Source organism: Alligator mississippiensis, chromosome 13 (genome assembly GCF_030867095.1).
Source record: "Alligator mississippiensis isolate rAllMis1 chromosome 13, rAllMis1, whole genome shotgun sequence".
In the NCBI taxonomy this organism is placed as follows: domain Eukaryota; kingdom Metazoa; phylum Chordata; order Crocodylia; family Alligatoridae; genus Alligator; species Alligator mississippiensis.
The window spans coordinates 58140132-58162504 of NC_081836.1; the positions used below are offsets into that span (position 1 = coordinate 58140132).

Here is a 22373-nt window from a genome sequence, read left to right on the forward strand (position 1 = left end):
GGAAAGCTTGCAACCTTTGCTACCTAGATACCAATCTGCCTGGTATGCCTGCACCTGTACCCTTTACATGCTTTTGGCTTAAGTGTGCTGTCTTCCTCCACCAGGCACGTGCATGCTGTGCCTGCGATAGCGCTGACCCTTTGTGCTAACCTCGGCACAATCCACCTGCACCTTTCCGCCCTCCCAGCTCCTTCCTCTTGCAGCTGTTCCCGAGGCTGAGGCCACAAGCAAAGATCACTGTGTGCTCTGTCCTCCCCTTTCTGGCGTCTCTCTTCCCATCTCACCTACTGCCCAGCTTGGGGGTGCAGCTGTGATGCTGTGTCTTCCCCCCCCATGGAAGAGAGGTGGGGAGGGGCTGTCACTTCAGCCGTTGTGACAGGCTTTTATTGCTTAAACACCATTCTTCTGCCCCCGCTGCCATCCTCTTAACTTCAGTCCAGGCTCAAATTTGGCAAGGAAGTGTGAGAACTAGACCTGCGTAGACCCCCTTAACTCTACGGCTTTGTAACGGAGTAAGTAACTTGCATGTCTTGGAGGAGGTCCCGTCTGCTTTCTGAGTCCCCGCGGGCAAGGGGCCATTACTCCTCCGTGAAGAGCAGGAGGGAATCTGTCTTGAGGGCAGGGGAGGTGTCTGCGTGCCGGACACCTCCATTTTTCCCGTCCCCCTTCTCACTTCTGAGCTCCAGCCCCTATTTAGTTGTGTTCGAGCAAGAATCATGAACCTCTGTGTAGGCTGAATAGAGGAAAGCTACCAGGGCAGACTGACTGTCCCCAGCTAGTGTGAAAGCATTTAGCAAGTTCAAACGTTTCTTAGGAGTCATCCACCAGCTGGATGCTGTGCCTGAGTAGGGGTGGGGTACAGCTTTCAAAGCAGGCCGGAGGGATGGGGAGGAGGGGAATACCACTCCTGGCTGGTGCGGTGCCAGCTCTGCTGCCTGGAAGGTCAGTGCAGCTGACACAGCTGTGAGTTTCTGAAAATCGGGGATCAACGCGGTCTCGTTTCATGCAGGCGGTGAAGGTGGCAGGAGGTGCCAGAAGATCGAGCGTTCAGACTCTGATGGGCTCAGGAGGACAAATGGATGTTGACAAAAGCACCCTGTCGATATTTCAAATGGGAAATGATGCAAGCACTAATTACACAGAACATGAAGATTAATTGCCGGACGGGCTCCGGAATGGAAAGTTGCATTGTTCTCTGGCCGTATCGCTCTCTCCTATTCATTTCTGTACATGCTCAGGTGCTGAGTGGCAGGAAGTGCCTACTGAAATGTAGCCTTTGCAAGATGCTGACGTTGGCAATAGGGTTTCTGTCATGGGATTAGGATGAGATGGAGCCAAGGATCGATACATTTACCTCTGAATTGAAGTTCTGTTTTTAGATCTGCAGTAAAACTGTTGCTTGTTCCCCCTCTCCTGCCACTTGTCTCTAGGAACTGGGGCAGTGGTGTTAAGTTAGGAGGAAGTGTGGGAGGGCAAGGGCTATTTGGGTGAGTACTCCTTAAATTTGATGCTTGATACTTCTAGCTGCAGCAAGGGGGATTTAAGTTGGATATTAGGAAGAACTCTCTCCCCAGGAGGGTGGTGAAGCACTGGAGCAGGCTCCACAGAGAGGTGGTGTAGTCTCCATCCTTGGAGGTTTTGAGGCCCAGCTAGACAAAGCCTTGGTGGGATGATATATGTGGGGCTGGGCCTGATGTTGAGCAGGGGGTTGGATTAGATGTGACCTCTTGAGGTCCCTTCCACCCCTCATCTTCTATGATTTATGCCAGGTAAAAGCCACGTGCAATACTTCAGCTTCCCGCTGTGGCTCAGCTTTATCCTGTGGCATCTCTTGGGATTTTTTCAAGTTGTGGGCTCACCTTCAGTCCAGACCTGACCCACCCTTGCTAGTCCAATCCAAGCCAGCTTCCTCTTGGCACGGAGACAGGCACTAGTGTACCAGTGGAGCGGCGGTGGTTTTATGATGAGGACAGTCCATTTATGAGCAATTTTGGTGAAGGATGCAAGCTTCTTTCCTCAGTGATCACTATGTGAACCCCAGTCTTCAGAAGCAAGAGGTTAGAGACTTCACCACGTGGCCTCTGCTGCCTTAACTGCTGTTATTTTTACATAGTCTCCCCTCCCTGTCTTTTCCCCACTGTGTCCCTAAGGCGTGAAATACTAATAAATCTTTAACTGGGCCAGGAGAGTCTGCCAACTTGGGGCTTCATCAGGGTTAAATCTCGTGTCACTTGACTCAGTCGATCATTCGATTGTTCATTTCTTCTTCTTGCCTTGTTACGAGCTCATGAAGCAGCGCACGGACCCTCCCACCTGTTGCGGGTGATTTTTGCATAAGAAACTGGCTTCTGTTCTCTCTCAAGGCAGGTCACTCGGTTTAAGAAAAGAGGTGCTGGGAGTGTAATGCAAGGTCAGCAACATTTGGCTGAGCTTATTTCTAGTGCTGCACTGTGGTTGTGCCCTCCTGAAATAGCAAATGGGGAGCGTTTCGCTTCCTCCTTCATACCATTTATCACCGTGGTGCGTGGGCCTCCAGCGGCAAGTCCTCGGCCAGTGTGTCTGGTGTCATAGCAAAGTCAGGCTGGAAGGGACCTTGGAGGTCCCATCTAGTCCAACGCCCTGCTCAAGGCAGGCTCAGCCCCGTCTAAACCTTCCTGAGCAAGTGCTTGTCTAACCTGCTCTTAAAGTTTGGGAACGGCCCTCTATAGCAGGGTGGATGTCTTGTGGGGGCTACAGCTCTGCTGCAGGGGGTGAGACAGAGACTGCATGCCTGCCTAGGAGGCTGGGCCAGCTGCTGAGGATGATTAGCTGGCCCAGAGGAAGTTAAAAGCCCCCAGGGAAGGGAGCTGGGGGTGGGAGGAGGGCAGGCTAGGGACGGCAGCATCAAGACAGGGTGCTCTCTCCGGGTCCGGGAAAAGACCGCAGGGTCTGGTTAACCCTTTCTTGTTTGTACTTGGTCTTTGATGATTTATGACTTGCGTTGTGTCCTGTGGGGCAAGTTCACCCCAGGCAAAATAAAGGCTGGTGTGCAAATTGATAACCCACTACACCCTCCTGCACGACTATCCGGCAAAGCTCCTTAAAGATCAGAAACGCCTTTTGGCACCTTACCAGAAGCGAAGTCGGGGGCAAGGGCACTGTCACTACGAGGCGAGGAAGTAGTTTTGAATGCACCCCAGGGATCCAAGGGAGAGCACCGTGCTCCCCGCTGTAGAGGAAAGTGAACCCTGCCAGTCTGTGCTGATCAGCGTGGGGTAAAATCCCTTCCTGATGCCAAACGCGGTGACCGGTCTGACCCCGAGCGGAGGGTCGGGTATCTCGAAGACCTCCCCGGCAGCCGTGCTGAGCTGCTGAAATCACTGTGTCGAGAGCCTGATGGCTTCTCTCCGTGGAGCAGGTGTTTTGCTAACCTCTGACCGCTGCTGGCTGTATTTGATGGTTTGTTTTTTGCCTTAGTTTATTTATAGGCTTGTGCCATTTTTTTCTCCATTATTTGAACAATGGCTCAGGCTCAGCTGTGGGGCATTTTTTTTCTTTCCCTTTTTATCATTCCCCCCCATATCCCCGCACACTTTGCTCTGTCTGCACTTTTTAGCATTGCCGTTTCTACAGCAGCGGTGTCTCGAAGCCTTGCTCGAGATGGGAGCCCTGTGGCCTTGCAGTGAACGGTGGGATCTGCCCTGAAGGTCCACGACCCGAGTTACGACGGGAAGCGACAAGTAGGTGGAACAAACGGTTTGGAAGTGTTGTGGGGCAGGAGGCTGGGGGAAGAAGGGGAAAACACATGGTTACACAAATCAGTTGTGAGCACAGCATGTTTCATAAGCCTGTTTCTTGCCATGCAACTAGGAAGCAATAACCCCTGTGTGCTCCATGTTCCAGTGCCGGTCATTGCGTGATGCTGCACATTGGGTCGCACTTGTTTCTAATGGTGTCACGGACGACTAGGGAGCAGTGGATAAAGGCATACACCGTGATGGAATCGCATCACGACCCTGGTGACAGTGGGTGAGTCTCCAACCTCATATCATTGTAATGTGGGCAAAACCCAAACGACCTGCAACTAGATCACACTGTTAAGCTGACGCCTTGACAGCCACGGTGGATGGAGCAAGGACGGGTGCCCCTTTGGGGTCTGGGACGGGTGCAGTCACCCCCCACAGCTGGTGCAAGCTGGGTTTGCATTCAGTTTGCTAGAGGCAGGTGTCCAGTGCTCTAGCTCGTGCTCCCTCTCCAGCCCCACCTGTCTCCCCAGGTGTCTTTATGATGCTCTGGGTCTCTCCACCCTTGGAAACGTTAATCAGAAGCACCTTCACTATGAGGTGAAGGCAGGCAGGCGTTAGGAAAGTTTCTGCTGGTCAGCTGCTCTGATTCTGCAATTCACTGTCCTGAATATAGCACTGAGATGTGCAACGTAAGGAGTTAATAGCATGGGGCGGGGTGTGGAGATGCTGCCCTCCTAGTTCGTCGTCCTGCTAGCTGTACATGGTCCGGCGCAGTCTGTGCAAACTGGACTCCCATCTCCATCTTCTGTCTTAAGCCTGGTAAAAGAACAGCAAAAAGGAAAGTGGGTTCAGCCAACGGCTGCAACAGCCGGTTCGGGCTGAGAAAAGGAGTCCTGTCTTCTTAGACTTGCTCTTGAGTTTTCAGCCTGTTTCCAGCTGTAGTGAAGAAAATGAGCTGGAAAGTAGGTCATGTTTTGCTATAGGGTTACCATAAGGATCAAAGGAGTTTGTGCTATCTCTGCTGCTCTAAGCGTGCTATTAGGAAGGCAGATGTGATAAAGTCCAGCGCTCGCGATTGCATGGGATCATGAGACTAAAGCAGGCAGCTCTAGGAAGCGCTTTCCCTTCTCTGACTCTTGGTTAGGAAGAAAGTGCCTCTGGAGAGCCAGAGCGTAAGACCCGGTGTGGAAAATCGTTACCTGGAGTAGAGCGGGGGGCACCTCGCTTTTTAGGCAGTAGGAGTAGGCTCCTGCTCTTTCTTTGTGCCTTCTTTCGCATAACTGCTGGTGTCTGAAATGGCGTCCTCCACCTGCGGGGCGGACCCTACCCAGCCTATTGAACCCGAACCCGAACGAGGCCTGACTCAGCCCCGTGCACGTCCTATCAAAGCCTGGCGTTCACAGTGCAAACCTCCAGGCCCTTTGCTCCCTGCGTGTAGCTACAGCCCAGTAGCTGCCACGCGTCCAGAGCACTGTGTACAAGGGGATTTCTGCGGAGAAAACCCGCCAGCTGTGGCACGGAAGCAGTTTCAACCCCAGTAGGTTTGGGGCACAGCTGACGAGGAGGAGCCGGCAGCACGCGGGATCGGGCCCGGCGGAGCATCCTGCTTCGGAGGCTGCCGCTCGGAGCCCGGCTCGCTTCCCTCTGTGTCGGGTCCGTGGCTGCGAAGCGTTCGTGCGATGCGGAGCCTGAGTCCCGTTGCCATGGGAAACAGCGAGAGCCAAAGTGCATCGCTCTCGCCTGCCACAAATCCATCCCAACGGGTCCGGGCACGGGGCCCTGCCCACCTGTGCCCACGTCCGGCTCCCGTGCGAATGGCCCTTTCTGTCGGCGTCTGCACCCGCTGCCCTCTGGGACCTTTCGAGGGCCTCGTTAAAACCACCCGTTGCTTTCCTGATGGGGACCAGCCAGCTGCTTCTCCCTTGGGACCACGGGAGCTGCCAGTAATGTCCACAGTCTCTCTCAGTACTGTGCCAGAAACTTGTAACTGTAGCTGTACTTTGCATTTACACCCAGCGTCGGTGATGCAGGGGACCGACACTGCTTTGAAGTGTGTCTTCTCGGAAAGTGCTTGCTGGGCTCTGGGCATTACGCAGCTCCTGGACGGCGCGCCCATATCCGACGCGTGGGGCTGGCCGGCAAGTTTGGGCGCTCGTCAGTTGAGGGCTGAGGTCTCCATGGGACTTCAGTTCTCTGACTTTTCCCCCTCCCCGTTTAGCTGTAAACTGTGAATCTCCACAAAAACCAAATGGACCTAAACTTCCTTAAGAGAACTGGCCCAGTTCTCCCCACATCATCTAAGGGAAATGGCAAATCTCTATAGAAAACACTCTTGGAAATTTCCATCCATGTTTTGAGCAGCTGGCTGGCACTTTAAAACAGAAGTATTATGAAATGGGATCTGTAGATGTTCATAGGTCTATATAAATCCGACTTACTGCTACCCATTGCAAATGTTTTTGCTAGTTCTCATTCAATAATGGTTATGTAACCTTTGGATTATTGGTCTAAGATAAATGTATATAAAGATAAGATGGTGTCAAGTGAGTTGCCTTTACCTTCTTTTTTTATTGCTGTTTAAAATGCATCTTGTTAAAGAAAATATGTTAAGTATTTAGGCTGACTTGTCAGCAGGCTGGTTTAAATGGGCTTTTAGATTATGTGCCAGGAATATAGAGCATGCTTGTCAGTACAACCTTAGCATTAGTCAAGGCTGGCCTAGGATTCAGGGGATCTCATTTGGACTAAGGTCCAGGGTGGATCCAAAGCTAAAGAATTATTCCCAAATAAAGGCAAGGGCATGCAAACAAGTTACTCAGGGGTAAAGGGAGAGTGGGGCTTTACCTGGCTGCTCTGTGGGGACTGCTTGCATTCAGACCCTTACCCTGTGCTAACCTAACGCTATGCCCAGTAATGCATCTGTTGTCATTGCAGACCAAAGGCACTGGAGGCTGGCTTGGACTTACCCGGGAAAAGAGCGTGTGTGCAGGCAGGCGTGGGGTAAATGCCTGTCCCCTTCTACTTCTCAGCAATTTGCATGCCTATATCCTGGGGAGGGAGGATTTTCTGACTCTGCGGAAGAGCTCCTGATCTGAGTTTGGTTTAATTCATTTCTGCAGCGGAGCTGGGAGAAAGACCTGGAATTTGTGTTCCCCCAGAGCGCTGTCCTGGACGGACCGCAGCTCATCGGCTCGTCTGCAATAACGCCCCATACAGACAACCCCTCGAATGGGCTTGGCTCCTCCTTGGTGCTGCTTCTACCACAAAGTGCAGGAGTGCCAAATGCCAACCCTGCTACCAAAGCAAAAGCAGCGCTGGGACCGTATCCCTGCATCTGCTGCATCCGTGCCCCGTCTCCACTCTGCGTCGGCCCTTCCTTGTCCGATTGGACCTCCCCGGCCTGTTTCGTTGCCTCTGACCGTGTAGCTGGTCCCAAATATTAGGGAAATGAATCTTGCCCCAGATCAGGTCCTCCTAACTAACAGCCAGGTGGCCCCAAGCCCTTTGCAAGGACACAAGCCAGAGGCTGCTCTGCTGTGTGCCAGCTTGGCTTGCCATGCTTTGTAGTAGCTTGGACATGGGTTCCTCTGTCCGTGATGGCATTTGGCAGCTCCCTCCTTGGCCAGGGTGAGGAGTTACCAGCTGGTAGAGGGATGTGCCTTTTGCTCTGAGGGCACGCTGCAGCTGGCTCAGTGGAAGGCACCTTTTCTTTAAAATTTCAGCAGCTCGTCACTGCTGTCTATCAGCTGAAGCCAGGAGGGTGGTGAACCTGCTCACGCTCCTCCCCAAGGATCAAAAGAGACCCCCTGCTAGAGAGGCGGCACAGCTGAGAGAGATGGATCTGTTGGAAGAGGGTCCCCCGTGGATCTCTCTAGACATGTCAGTGCTGCCCTCTGTGCAAATCCTCCGATATTCAGCAAAGGACTTAGGCTTGTGCTTAAGTCTTAATGGGACTGGAGCTGTGCTGAGCTGTAAGCACGCACCAAAGGGCTTTGCTGAATTTGGGTCTCATGAGCTACGCCAGAACCCGGAGGCGAGGCACGGGGAGCTACCTGCAGATGTACAGGATCCAGGATATTTTCAATGCAAAGGCTAGAAATGCCTACTTGGATGGAGAGGTTTTCACCTTGGTGGTGCCTCTGAAAGGGTAGGGTCACTCTTTGCAACGGTACGTCGTTGCTCCATAAGTCCCAAGAAGGAGTCTTTGTTGGGTGGCTGTTTCTTCTGTTTTATCTGAATATTTTGTTTCCAAAATGACACAGTTACTGTTGTGGTTTATTTAACAAATCCCCATGCTCAGTGCAAGCACAAACAAGGAGAAAATGAATATCTGCTAATGGGAACAGATTTCCCTGTTCCCAGCCCCACGCCTTTGCGTAACTGGTGGTTTGTACACAGCCCTACTACGCAAGTCAGAAGCTTATTGTAAATGAGTTTAGCTGCCAAATGCCAGATGTATTGCATGGGGGAAAGGACCTGTTTGATTCCTGGCATGGTCACGGCCTCTTTCAACAAAAGAGTGAAGGTCGCTGCTGCTTCACCTAGCATCATTTCCCCCCAAAAGGCTCCGGGAAGGCTGAGAAAGCATACAGGCCGCTTCGGGGAACATGCATCCAAGGGCTGGTGTCATTATGCTACCTAGCTAACACCCATGCAAAATGCAGGGAATTCAAGGGTAAAGGTGGTGATGATCCGGACAAACCTCTGGTGACACCAGGCGCTAGCCACGTGAATTCGACCAGTGCTTGCTGCTCCAAATGAGTTTTGCCTCCCTTTTAAGGAGTCATTTACTGAGCTGCTTCTCCTTTACATGTTCTAGTGTCAAAATGAATTGAATTCAATGGTCTTGCAAACAGCTGACTTGATTTCTTTGCAGATTCTCAGGGAATCCGTTCCCTGCGCGAAGATGCGACACTGTCTGTTTGGGGAGGATGCCTGGGATTTCACAGATTCGCAGAAGTTTAGGGCTGGACGGGGCCTCGTGAGATCATGGGATCCAGCCCCTCCGCTCTGGGCAGGAAAGACTGGGGTTAAATAACCAAATTTCTCCTTCCTGACATGGCTGAAGCCCTATTTCAGCTGTAAAACTGAACTCTGGCTTACTGCTGGAGATGCACTCGGGATAACAATACAAATCCCATTCAGGCCTTAATGGAAACACATGCACTAGTATTTGTTCTACCCACAGCCTTCCCTAAACTGTGATTTGAAGTCAAGAGCGATGGTGTTACTTGGACCGGACACTCGGGGAATATGTTGGCACCAGCACAGCGCGATTGGTTTTCTCTCTGAGTCTATCTAGAACCGGTGCACGCATGGGCCGGCGTGCAGCCGGTAGTGGTCAGTGCTGCTGGGGTGCTCGAGGTTTGATGTTGATAAGGGAGCAATAGCCAGTCTCTTTCTGGTTTCTTGGCACTTCTGGTTGGAGCGGGGCTGAAAACGTCTATGCCCGGACCAAATTCCGGCTTCGTGACTTGCTTCCTGCCCTTAATCTCCCTTCTGTTTGCTATCTTGCGTGCATGGCTGGTCAAATCATCTGGGCTTCCGTGGTGTAAGTGGTCCTTGATAATGTGGGAAAATACTGTGCTGCCAGCACAGGCCATTAAAATCCCATTGATTCAACCGGTTGGCCAATATTTGATATTATTTAATTATGCGCTATAATTATTGGTAGCTACAGACCAATCTGTGCATTGGTCTCCGGGGACCGCTTGCGCTTTCTTTGAGTTGTTTTCCAGTCCTTTTCTCATTTGAAATGAGCTCTACTTCAGATGTAAGTGCTCTTTGGGGATCTCGTTGCAGTAGGTCATCAGCGTATTTGTCATGTAATTATGTATTTCCCTCAAGTATTGTTTGATCTCCCTGCATCTCCCACAACCCCTTCCCTATCAGTCGCGCACTATGTAAGCAACTCCCCCAGGTACTAACTGAGGTTAATTAATGGCAATTGCTGGGTTTGAAAGAGGTTTCAAAGTTTGGTCAACAGCAAGAGATAACAATAAGAGAAGCGGCTCGGAGAGGCGTTCCTCATCCCACTGAAAGCTCTCTTCTTGCCAAAGTGTTTGAATGTGACCTGTTTTAGTTTCGCATCCCGCTTTCTGTCTGTCTGTGTCTTACATTTTTGTCTTTTTGCGTTCTTTGTGTCATTACAAGCTGGTTCTCAGGAAGCCAGAAACATTGCAGTAACTCGATTTAGTTTTTCACTGGTCCCAAAAGCACAGGCAGGTGGAAAATACACTTATGAAAAAGGGGACAACCTGGAAAATGGGTTTTTCTCCCACAGGATGGACCAGTTTTTCAAAAGAAAGCAATTTTTGACTCCCCCAAAAACTTTATTTGGAAAAATTTCTGTTGGCCTGGAAGTGGGCAGTAACTACCGTGGGTGAGTGGTTCAAATGGGGGCCTGTAACCCACCTGAATGTTCAAAGAAGGACGTTTCCAACTATTTGAGTTGGTCTAATAAAAGATGATCACATTTACCCAAAGACTCTTGTCTGCCTCATTCAGTGGAGGCATTTTGCCGTGGCCGCTGGCTGGACACGGGTCTGCACAGGCGTGCTGTGAAGGCTGGTGTCCCACAGCAGCCGTCTCCTCTGATTTTCCAGCTGGAAGAACTTAGTCTTTTAATTGATAGATGTGACAGGCCCAGAGGGACGAGAGGACAACGACTTTACTGTTGCCTGATGCTTTTCTTGCATTTCTGGGCTGGGAAGGGGCCTGGCTGGATCCATCCCTGCACTGGCATGGGCACCAGCAGTGCTGCCGTCTCACCAGAGCGTCTGGTCTTGGGCTAGTAAAGCGACCAAAACGCTGGCTTGCATCCAGAGATGCTTCTCAAGCAAATCCCGGGACGTCATTCTCCCCCTGTACTCGGCCTTAGCGAGGCCACAGCTGGAGTACTGCGTCCAGTTTTGGGCTCCACAATTCAAAAAGGATGTGGAGAAGCTTGAGAGAGTCCAGAGAAGAGCCACGCGCATGATCAGAGGTCAGGGAAGCAGACCCTACGATGACAGGCTGAGAGCCCTGGGGCTCTTTAGCCTGGAAAAGCGCAGGCTCAGGGGTGATCTGATGGCCACCTACAAGTTTATTAGGGGTGACCACCAGTATCTGGGGGAAGGTTTGTTCACCAGAGAGCCCCAAGGGATGACGAGGTCGAATGGTCACAAACTACTACAAGATCGTTTCAGGCTGGACATAAGGAAGAATTTCTTTACTGTCCGAGCCCCCAAGGTCTGGAACAGCCTGCCACCGGAGATGGTTCAAGCACCTTCATTGAACACCTTCAAGATGAAACTGGATGCTTATCTTGCTGGGATCCTATGACCCCAGCTGACGTCCTGCCCTTTGGGCAGGGGGCTGGACTCGATGATATTCCGGGGTCCCTTCCAGCCCTAATGTCTATGAAATTATGAAATCTATAGTCCAGTTCAGCTTGCTGGACTCGGGCACTCTGGATAGCACTTAAAGCTGAGCTCACGTGTGAAATTCCCTGCGACATCATCCTCAGATCTGCCCTCTGTCGTGTTTCTGCTTCCCAGCCTGCGCTGGGCAATAGCGATGATCATGCAACGCCGGAGCATTTCCTCAGCATGTTCCAAAAACACCGCGGCTCCCCGAACGCAGAAGGAAAGCCTTCAATAAGGCAAGGCTGCTGTGCTGATCCCACGTGGGAGTTGGGGGGTCTCTTTCTTCTCCCCTCTGCAGCAGCTGCGACCTCGCGTGATCCCGGCGACTCCGGTGAAGTGGCCCTGGGTTGATCCATCCCTTTGCTTTGGCCCCTTCCCATACCTGTCGCCTCGTGGATAGTGCATTGCAGTGGTGCTTGCCAGACCTGGGCTTGACTCCTGGCTCTGCCACTGCCCTGCTCACAACCCCTAGGCAAGTCATTTTGCCTCCCAGGTCCTCTATACACTGAGGCTGATGCCACAGCCCTCACGTGCAGAGTGCTCTGAGATGTGCTAATGACACGCACGGGCCCAGTCCTGAGCATTTCTTCTGCTTATCTCTGACAGATTATCCCGAGACAGGAAGCAAGCATGAATCTCTTGAAGGCAGCTCAGGCTCTCAAATAAATTGCAAACAGGAATACCCCTTATCTAAGCAATAATGCAGGGGTGCTTCCTGCGGGAAGGTGAGCGGCCAGGATGCCGGGGTGGCGCAGAGCCCCAGTCGAGGCGCAGCGCTGCTGTTGTTTATTAGATGAGGGCAGGAGCATCTTTCTGGGTGCTACCCCTTCCTCTGGGCCTGCAAGATGAGCCAGCCAGGCTGCCTGACTCGGCCCCCACTTGTCGCTCATCTGTCTAGTGCCAGTTGTTCTCAACCAGGCTGTCGGGTGTCCTGCACTACTGGCACGGTTAGGTGTGCCAAACAAGGTAGACTCTGAGATTTCAAAGAGGAATCCCTAGTGTCAGAGCCATTCTGGCCTGCTCTGGGCTATCTGGGCTCTGCGATAAAAGAGTCACTCTATTATTTTTTCATAGTGAAAAACGAGTGAAAGCAAAGAGCTGGCATTTTCCAAGGGGGGCCTGGAGTTGACAGAGGTTGAGAACCACTGCTGCGCACAGATGAAAAGACCTGGGGTCTCAGGGAAGAGGTGACTAAGAGCTGGATCTTGCTTTAGTTGCGCTGGAGCAGGGATTGCCTCTGTCCTGTCCGTGCTGACCCGCCGGTGCCCTCAGCCTGCCCCGTCCCTTGAAGTCGGGCAAGTGGAAATTTCCTTCCCGTCCCCGCAGCCTTGTGCAAACCTCGTAACAACCTCCCTGGGATTCTTTACCTTTACTTAGCAGAGAAAACAGACCCATAAACCAGGCTTCTTAATTACCCACCACAAGCAGTCAGGGCTGCACACGATTGCTCAAGAGGGCAGGGCAGCCCCGCGCTCACGTTCCAGCCGGATGTTTGACATCCCTGCTGGGGCAGAGGCACGAGCGGTCTGCTCGAGGCCTGCTTCTCCTGCCTGTATCCACCTCTCATCACAGCAGCTGCCTCTTGTCTGTGCGTCCTAGAGGTACCAGCATCGTGCCCCCAGATCTTTGCTACCTTGGGGGGCTGCATTTCTTTCACCAGCCATGTTAGCCGGTGGCTAAGCCCTGGAGGGAGGTGCAGAGGCTGGCAAGGCAGGATGCATGGTCTCATGGAGGAGACTCAGGGCTGCGCTTCAGAGAGCTGGGTGTGGTCCAGGGCTGAGACACAGGCTTCCTGTGTGCACTTGGGCAAGTCACTTAATCTCCCAGTGCCTCGGGTCCCCACCTGGCAGCAAGGAGATGGGGAGAAGCCCTTCACCTCGCTCTGTCTGAGGACACTGGTCTTGTCAGGGGCCCTCAGCGCTCATGGAGGGATAAAGAAGCCTCTGATGCTCCCCAAAGCCCGGCCGAGGCTCTGGTAGCTCGACTCAGTTCAGTCTGGGCTTGGCTCGACTCCTTGCTCAAAGCTCCTGAGAGCTGCCGGGAACCTTTCTGAGCAAGGGGCACCAGCCCAGACCAGTTGTGCACAAAGGGGCTATTTTTCTTCTCGCTGGAGCCACTTTCATGAATGTAATGATGGGCAGGTGATTTACCAAGGGATAAGAGCCCCGGCACGTGCGCCGCTCAGGCCCCTGCTCCCGGCCAGGCAGCAATCTCATGCACTGCTTAGCTCCAACAAAACCCAGCCCAAGGTGCCCAGTGCGTCAGGCCAATTGTGCCTCTGACACGGCGTGTCCCCAGCAGTTCAAACTGTGAAACAAGCCACATTCTCCAACTTGGCAGGGTTCCCTAACGAATCCTTGAACCATGGAGCCATGGAGATAAATACCGTTGACACATCTATGGGCTGGCCTATCGCATTTTATTGCTTTTTTTTTTTCACAATGCAAATCCAGTCCAATTTTTTAAAAGCCACCCCCTTGTGCAGGTCAGGTAGGGAGCATTCGGGTGTTCCCGTGAGATAAGCAACCCGTTCCCCAAGGAGCCCGGCACTCGTTACCTACCAAGGTTTTGCTGGCATCAGTACCTGGGGCAGAGCTGCACCCTCCAAACGTAAGTACCTCCATGCAATGGATGAACTGAGTTTTAAACCCTGCATTCGGGGCCAGGGCTAAGAGACAAGGGGTTTTAAGGGCGATGATGCCTTGCAGACGGGTGCACCGGAGCGCCTTTCCACAGGTGCGAGTATCATAATGGGTGCACGGGTTCCTATGGTGGGTGAAGAAGGCAATGATCGGTGACTAGAAGAGGTGTGTGTGTGTGTGCGTGCACAGACATATATATAGAGAGAGAGAGAGAGAGATGTATAGATATAGATATATAGATATATATATAGATATATATTATATATATATATATATATATATATATATATATACATACACACACATCTATATAGATACATATATTATCTATAGATGTCTATCTATATATCTATATAGTTAGATATATATTTTACAAAAAAACCCCTCTACAATAATTGCCTTAGAAAAACAGAGGGGGTTTCTGCCTTTCCATTCCTTTTTGCTGACTTGGGAATGAAAGAGCCCGCGTTTCTCCCGGGCTGCGTAACGTGCCTTCGCCTTGTGGAAGCACGTTGTGACGATCGGAAACCGAGCGCTCCCTGCTTTCGGAGCCTGCAGCCCCTGGAAGAGTTACCCTGGGGGGCTCATGCCCCGTTGGGCTGACCCCCTTGCTGGCTGCCACCTTTGCAGCAGGTCAGGGGCCGTGCCCAGCCACCCCTCACAGCTCTGCCTGCTTGGTTTCAGGTCGCCGATGGCTGATGCAGAGTTTGGCGGCATGTCCATAAAGGAGGTGGAAATCGAGGGCAAGCACAAACCCTTGCAACCTCACTGGTACGAGGTGTACGTCCAGCCCTGCATAGCCGAGCTCCTGGGCGCTACCCTCTTCATCTTCATCGGCTGCTCTTCGGTGATCGAGAACGTGGAGAGCACGGGGCGGCTGCAGCCGGCGCTGGCGCACGGGCTGGCTCTGGGGCTCAACATCGCCTTTTTGGGCAATATCAGGTATGGGGGCTGTGTGGCTCTGGGGTGGAGGGGGGCACTTCTGTTGCTGGGTGGGCAGACAGACAGGCTGCTGTGTCTCCTGTCTCACTTGTTTTCCATTGCTCCTTGCAATTCTATTGTTTTACCATATTTTGCAAAAAATGCTCCTCTTTGCGATTCTCACAATCCTTTCCCAAGCTAAGGATCCTGGTGGCTTGCCCCACGGTAGTGACCTGAGAGCCCAGCTGAAGTCAGAGGTTCTACGAGCAAGGGGCTGTCCACAGGCAGCTCCTGCCCCAAAGAGCCTGCAGCCCACAGAGAGGCAGGGGATAAAGGCTGTGAGGGAAGCAGAGGCACAGAGCAGGTAGCCACCAGCGTGCAGCGTGGTTGGTGGCAGAGCCTGGGACAGAGTTGAGGTGCACTGGTTCCCAGCCTGGTGCCTCACTCTCAAAGAGCTTTGCAAAGGCAGGTGCCTGGTCAGATGCCCATTTTACAGCTCGGCAAACTGAGGTCCGGAAAGCTGGAGAGCAGAACAGTCTGACTAGGAGATTCAGTGGGGTTGATGACCAAACCAAGGCATTGAGGAAAAAACTCCAGCACAAGACAAGCCCAAAACACCTTGGCCAGTCTTGTCTGAAGGAAACCTCTCCGCTTCTTCAAAGCGTCCTGTTCCTAGCCAGATATCTGCCGGCTTGGGCTGGAATTCGGGAGTCATTTGGGTCTGTCTGAAAGGGCGTTTTTTGGCACTTATGCCGTTCTCTAAGCGAGCCCTGTCCAGCTCCGATTTGGGTGCAGAGCTGCTCCAGGCACTGTGGGCTTCCCATCCCGTGCTCCCCACATCACAGTTGTTCAGTGTGCGAGGGAAAAACCTTCTTGCCCTGCCGCTCCAGTCTGTCGCAGTTGGGGCGGCTGCCCAGCCGTCGGCACCTCCAGGGAGAGGGGGCAACGGGGATGTTGTTGATGAGGGACAACCCACCCATGCTGCCTCGTGCCGTGAGACCGATGGGAGAAAGGAGAAGCAAAGCACCGAGATGCTTCAAACCGGCAGATGCATCCCTCTGCAGGTGGTCGGGGAGCAAATGTGTAGGCTACGAAGCGAACGGTTTTAGGATGCATTCAGGTCCCAGCTGGGCCACTCGCTCTGCAGGAAGAAACAGGATCCGGTCCCTTCTGTTTGCTCCAGTTGCTGGGCCCGCTGCCTGCCCTGGCACAGGGGCGTCCCTTCCAGCTGCTTAAGATTTCACCTGGTCTCTTTATTCCTCCAGCAAAGCCGCTAGGCCAGAGCAAAAGGAGTATCTGCCCGGTGCTCTTTCTGGAGCAATGTGGTGGACAGCAGCTGGGGACTTGGCCTGGGCGTTCAAAGTGATGTTGCAGGGCGCTGGAGATGATTATAGCACGATGCTTATTTCCATGAGGGCTAGAGAGGTGTTGGGGGGCAGACACTAGGTCCGTGGCCTCTGCTCGAGGCTGTCCAGTGACCAAAAAGGATGGAGGGGAGACACTGAAACTCCACAGTGCGGTCCCTGGAAAGGATGCTTCTCCGCCGGGTTCACGGCTACCAGAGCAGGTGGTGCCTGCACTACGCAGCGGACCTTGGGGGTCATTTGGCTTGGAGCAGGTCATGGGGTGTGAGGTTAATAATTTAGCAGAGACATCGGCCTGTGCTGACTAAGTCAAGTTGGGAAGTTTGTTTGCAAGACAGAACAAGGCTGAGCAAACAGGGCTGTCCTGATTAGTATTGCCCCCCTGCAGACTAGGCTGCAGTCCGGGGTTTGTGACTTATTATTAACTGGCTATTGTTCAGTGTTATCTGTGCGTGCGTGTGTGCGTTCAGCGTTACCTGCGTGTGGGTTAAAGTATAGGCAAGTTGGCAGGGAAAGCCAAGGACTTCGGTAACTGCTGCCGGATTCAGAGGAAAGGAGGTAAATAAGGCTCAAGCTTTGCAACAGCAGTGGTAGACTTGGCACGCTGCATGCTGGTGGTTAGATGAGCCACGGTCTGACGCACTAAAAGAGGTGTCTGGGGGGTCCCCGAGGATCAGCAGCCCTGGCTGGGGTGCAGGTTGTTGGCCTTGATTTACCTCCACCCCTAAGCATGCTGCCCCGCGGTGCCAGCCCCTGCCACCTCTGCCAAAGACCACTTCGTGTATCAGTGGGCTGGAAACAGAGGTGGGAAATTCACCTTTTGAGGTCACCGCTTCCCCTGCAGCCTGTTTTGGGGGGCTTTAACTCAATCCTGATTATTCAGGCCCATGCCCCAAAGGAGCTGGCGGTCCATTCCCCTTCCTCATGCCTTTGAGCCCTGTATGCCTTCACCTTCCTTGCAGCCAAGCAGTTATCACAAGAGGCGCTGGTGGCTGGAAGCATGTCCTAAAGTCCCCGTTCCTCGCCTCTCGTGACACAAACCCCAACGTGCTTCCTCCAACGGGGCCAGGCGCTGCAAAGAGTACGGCACCAGCCAGGAAACCTCCCCCAGATCAGACCCATCCTTTACACGCTCAGCGCCCCCGCAGCAGGATGATGTGGGAATTCACCCGCGGAGGTAGCACCCATTAAAGCCCACGGCTGCAGGAGGAATCAGACGCAGGGCCTGGGAGAAGCCAGCCCCAATCCTCCCGCTCGGCTAGCCTCGCTGCTCCAGTCGGGAGGCTTTCTCTTCTCCTTCCCAGCCCATGTCTCGGGGCCAGCGAATTCCCATTTGCTCTTGTCCTGCAGTGTAAATAGCTCCTCTCCCTCCCGGGTGCTTCTCCCCGGTGTATTTATAGAGAGCAATCAGATCGTGCTCCGCCTTTGTTTTACTAGGCTAAACAAGACAAGCACTTTCAGCTCCTCGCACAAGATAGCTCTTTAATTAAAGCCGAAGAATAAGACATAATCATAGTTCCTAAACTCTCCGACTCAGCGGCTTCAACAGCAATTTATTATCAGGATTTATTGGTTATGAAGCGGGTTCATTAACGAGCATTCCCCCGGTAATCTGTTTTAATTAAAAGGAATTAGGATTTGCTTCACGCGAGGCGATAGAGGCTCTGTCGCAGGAGAGGGCTCTACCCGGGTGGACAGAGAGCGCCGGGGTCAAATCAGCGCGGGCCTTGCGAGGGGGGTCGGCCACTGTCCCGTCTAGGGGGATGGCTCTGTGCCTGCGTCCACCCATGGTTTTAGCTTGAGCGGTGCAGATGCGCGCAGCTGGCCGTAGCCCTGGACTCCCTCCAACGCGCTCGGTGCGAGAGGCCAGTATTGCCCATGCTATCCCCATTCCACAGATCAGAATACCGAGTCCCAGGAAGGCACGCCAGCAGACCAGGGGATCTAATGCAGGTCTCCTGCAGTGCCCTGCCCTTTTACTGGCCCCAAACCCAGGCAGCCTACGCAGGGTTTGCTAGGCAGCTGTTTGCAGTGGGAGCGGGGCAGGGCATCTCCAGGCCAGGCTCTGCCCTCACTCTGCACCGAGGCGGGATGCCGGCTTTGGCCCTCAGCAAAGCCTCTCGAGTGGCCTGTGCCTGACAGGGGAGCAGAGGCAGATGGCGAGGAAGAGCACTTTTGGCCCCGGTGGCTGCTTCCTCAGCCCCTCGCTAGAGGAAACCGCAGCGCCGCGTTCTCGTGGTAGCTCGCCCGGGGTATTTATAGCTGAGCGGCGACGGCACCGTCAGCTGCTGCGAGACCTGCAGGTGCAAGGCTGGGAGCTGTCCATGCAAGCCCTTCTCTGCCCGGCGGCAACCGTCTCCCTGACCTCCCTTCCCCCCTATCCAGGTTTTGGCCTCCCCGAGCTGCGGTGTGGTCAGGTTGCAGCTCTCTGTGACATCTTGCCAGCTTCCAGTGTGGCGCCTGGTTTTACCCCTCCATCCCGCACCCAGAACTAGCCTGGCTAAAGCCTCCGAGCGGCACACACTGCCCAGACCTGCCTGGACGTTGGGTTTAAAAACCCACGATGTTTAAAGAGGTCTGAACCCAACTCCCAGGTGTGATGTGGGGGCCAACTTCCTAGCCCTGGCGGGATGGGACCCAAGGGCCGAACCTCTTAACGACTCTCTCTGATTAATTGCAGTGGTGGCCATTTCAATCCAGCTGTCTCCCTGGCGGCGTGGCTGATCGGTGGGCTGAACATCGTGCTGCTCCTCCCTTACTGGGTTGCCCAGATGTGCGGAGGGGCGATAGGTGCTGCCTTGGCAAAGGTATGGCCCTCAGAGATGTACGCTTGCTAGGGAGCGGAAAGGGTTAATCTGAGGGGGGCCACGGGCACAGGCCTTTGCGGGGCAGGGCATGGTTAGGGGGCTCTGCCCTGCTCCATACCAGCTTGTCCCACGATGCTGGGATGAGGCCAGGAGCAATGCTAAGCAAGCGGGCAGGGGCGCGGTCCAGCATCAGCCCCCACTGGGCTTCCTTCTGGTTTTGACTCTGCCAGGACGCCCGGGTTTGACACCCGCTCTCCTGCAGACTCACCTGATGGTGCTGGGCGAGTACTTCCCTGCTGGGAGTTTAGGGTTGCCTGTCGTCAAGGGGGATGTGCTCGTCCCTGGTACCCGGGGCTTGTTCACTGGCACTCGACGGCAAGGGCTGGTCACGTAGGACACGTGCAAACTTCTTCTGCAGCCGCAGGGATCTCGGCATCCTCTGTTCTGCAACCGCCTTCACATCCTTTGCTGGCTACAGTAGCGTTTATAAATTCCCAAGCAGCCCTTTGGAAACCACTAGGCAGATACACAAGGCTAATTCCTTCCTAGGGTCTAGCTCCCTGCTAACTATCTCAGGGCTGAGGGTCTGTGTGAACGAGCTGACGTACGCCAAGCAGTTAGAGGGGACTTTCAGAAAGTAAATGGTGGGAGTAGACCGACACGACCTCTCCCGGTGCTGCGAATGCACACCTGTCCGACCACCCGTGATGCAGAGGGTGGAACGGTAATAAGTCCAAGCCTTGTTCTCTTAGGCCATGACGTCGGGTGAGAGATACATCAATGCCACGGGTGGGGCTTTCTCCACCATCACGTCCGACGAGCAGATCCCCGCGGCCATCGTAGGCGAGATCGTCATGACCTTGTTCCTGGTCCTGGCTGTCTGCATGGGAGCCATCAATGAGAAGACCAAGACCCCTCTGGCACCCTTCTGCATCGGCTTCACGGTCACGGCGGACATCCTGGCCGGGTGAGCGGGCCCGGCCTCTCTGGAGACCTGGGCAGCCCGTGCATGCTGTCTGCCAGTGAGCAAGGGAGCCTGAACGCGGTCCCTAGAGCAGACAGGTGTCCATCTGTTCAGGTCCAGGCACGGTGGGAAACACAGCGGGGGGAAGCCTGAGCCCCCTCAGTGCCCCCTGCGTGCGGTCTGACCGCAGCAATCCCTTCTATGACTGTCCAGCACCGTGCACCGGCCAAAAATCTCAGTGGGGAGCTTGTGACGCGAGCGCACAGGAAGGTGTCAGTAACGCCGATCTTAGGGGACTGACCGGCTGGGTGTCTCAAGCCAGGCCAAGCCGTTCCCTGGGTCCTGGCGTGCGCATAAAAGCCCAGCTGGCGACGTTTGCTCGCGCAGCAAAGCGCAGCTGGTTTGCTGGGAGCCGTTTCTCACCGCGGGCTCTCGCTGCTGTTAGGAGGAAAGGCCCAGCCAGCTCGGTCTGAGCGCGTGCTGCCTTTTCTCCCGTCCCTGGAAGGAGATAACGAGAGCCGGCAATTATGAATGCTAATGGCTGTTGGGTTAAGGCAGGGCCCCCTCTAGTGGGACGCCGAGCTCTCCGTTCAGTGTTCGCAGACGGCGGGTCAGGTGCAAACGTCTCTGTTCTGCAGAGGGATAAGGACCAGCGCCCCTCACCCGCTGCTCCCTCCAGCCCGCGAACCCAGCACTGACCCCCCAGCTCCATGCTCTCCGCTTCGGGCTAGGCCCGTTTCGCCAGGGCTGGCCGGACGCATGCAGCCTGGCATCCGCCAAGCCGAGGCATTGGACTGCGGGCTGCTGTGTAGCCCTGGCTACTCGGGGCAGCTCGCTGGGCCTCGTGGCCGAGCCGGTCGTTAGTGGAAGCGACGTGTCCGCGGCGTCCTGGACTAGCGGGATGACCGGCGGCTCCTGTGTCCTCTGTCCTAGGGGTGCTGTATCGGGGGCCTGCATGAACCCCGCTAGAGCTTTCGGGCCAGCGCTGGTGGCAAACTACTGGGACTATCACTGGCTTTACTGGGTGGGGCCCATGATAGCCAGCCTGATCGCCGGACTGCTGATAAGGTAGGTGCTGAGACGCTGCACGCGGCGGGAAGGGGAGGAGGAGGGCGGTCTGCCCAGGGAGTGGAGGGGTCCTGTGTCCCAACCCCGGCAGCTGTCGCCTCTGCCTGGTCCCCCTTCCCGTACCAAACAGCGGAGCCCATCCTGGCTCCAGCCTGGGCAGGGGTCTGAGCACCATCTGTGGGGAGGACCAACGCCATGCGGGGGCCTGCCCAGCCTCTTCTGACCCCAAGCCACGTCTCGGGGCTCCAGAAGCATTAGTGAGAGGGGTTTGTGGGGCCAGGCTTCATTTGGGATCCCGGCCTGCCACCCGCTCGCTTGCCGGAAAATGTCGGCTGGGGCAGGAGCCGGGCACGGATACTCACTGACCCACCCTTGCTCTCCTCCCTCCAGGCTCCTGATCGGCGGCAGGGAAATCCGCCTGTTTCTGAAGTGAGACCGGGCACGGGACTGTGCTACGGCTGGGTCCGTGGCCCCATGCGAGCGCCTGCTGGTCAGGAGCTGGGCCGGACTTTGGCACGGGAAAGCTCTGCCTGACCCCGTGCCGGCCTGTGGCATCTCCGGCGTGGTGGGGGGGGAACCGCATGTCGCGGGGGGGACTTGCCTCTGAAGCCGTGGAAAGCTGCGGGGTTGTCGTTGAAGGACGGGGCTACATGGCTGCACCCCACAGCTCCGGGCGCTGGCCAACCCGGCGGGCACAACAAGACGAGGCCGAGCCGCGGCTGGAGCCCGGGGCACAGGCGCGGAGAGGGTCGGGGCGGCGCAGGAGGGGTCGGCAGGACTGACTTGCCCTGGCTGCAGTGGCTCAGCTCTGCCAACACACTGCCCCCCGGCCTCTCCAGCCTGCAGGATGCTCCGTCTTCCTGGTCCGGGGACCGCAGCTCTCTCCCAGCCCCCCGAGCTGCGGGAGGCACCCCGTCGCTGCACCCCTCTGGCAGACGGGGTCCTGGCTTGGCTCTTGCCAGCTCCGAGCGCTGGCTGACGGCTCTGCCTGTTGTCAGCCCGATGAGGTGAGCCAACGCAGAGCAATGAGGGAAGTCCCCAGCGCCAGGTGGCTGATCCCGAAACTTTAGGGGAACAAAGGGGCTGAAGTATCGGCTCAGGCCCACGGGCAAGGAGGTCTCCACCCCCGGCACCCGAGCCAGGCATGCTCCCCTCTCCAGCCCCCACGTCGCACTCGCTCCTGCGCTTCCTGCCTGCGACGGGGCCGACTCCTGCATCGCCGCGCTGCTAGTGCGGGGACCGGCCAGCAGAGGATGCTGGAACAAACGGTCCTGAGCCATAGGGACATGCGGCTGCCTGGGGCCGGGCCTCATCCTGTCCTAGCCCCTCGTGGCGTTTGTGGCTGTGAATGCACGGAGCAGTTTTTGCAGCAGGGAGCAGGTCGCTAGCTGCCATCTCGGGAGACATCACGCTGCTCTGGGGGCCAGGGCACCTGCCCGGGGCTTCAGGGACGTGGGTTCAAGTCCCTGCTCCGCC

The 22373-nt window shown here is 55.0% G+C and overlaps 1 protein-coding gene across 1 annotated transcript; it reads left to right on the forward strand.

Moving 5' to 3' along the window:
• The first annotated feature begins 13326 nt into the window (after positions 1–13326).
• On the forward strand, positions 13327–21471 carry AQP8 (aquaporin 8). The gene is made up of 6 exons (XM_006268444.4): positions 13327–13741; positions 14458–14715; positions 18739–18865; positions 19618–19832; positions 20763–20897; positions 21288–21471. Exons 2-6 carry the CDS (start codon positions 14465–14467, stop codon positions 21328–21330), a joined length of 771 nt encoding a protein of 256 aa, XP_006268506.2. The 5' UTR covers positions 13327–13741; positions 14458–14464; the 3' UTR covers positions 21331–21471.
• Positions 21472–22373: the final 902 nt, after the last annotated feature.

Excerpts from the sequence above, each read along its gene's own strand:
- AQP8 (XM_006268444.4), top strand. The coding sequence starts at position 14,465 with ATGGCTGATGCAGAGTTTGGCGGCATGTCCATAAAGGAGGTGGAAATC. Across the intron at positions 14,716-18,738 it reads GCCTTTTTGGGCAATATCAG|TGGTGGCCATTTCAATCCAG; the intron begins GTATGGGGGCTG and ends GATTAATTGCAG. Across the intron at positions 19,833-20,762 it reads ACGGCGGACATCCTGGCCGG|GGGTGCTGTATCGGGGGCCT; the intron begins GTGAGCGGGCCC and ends CCTCTGTCCTAG.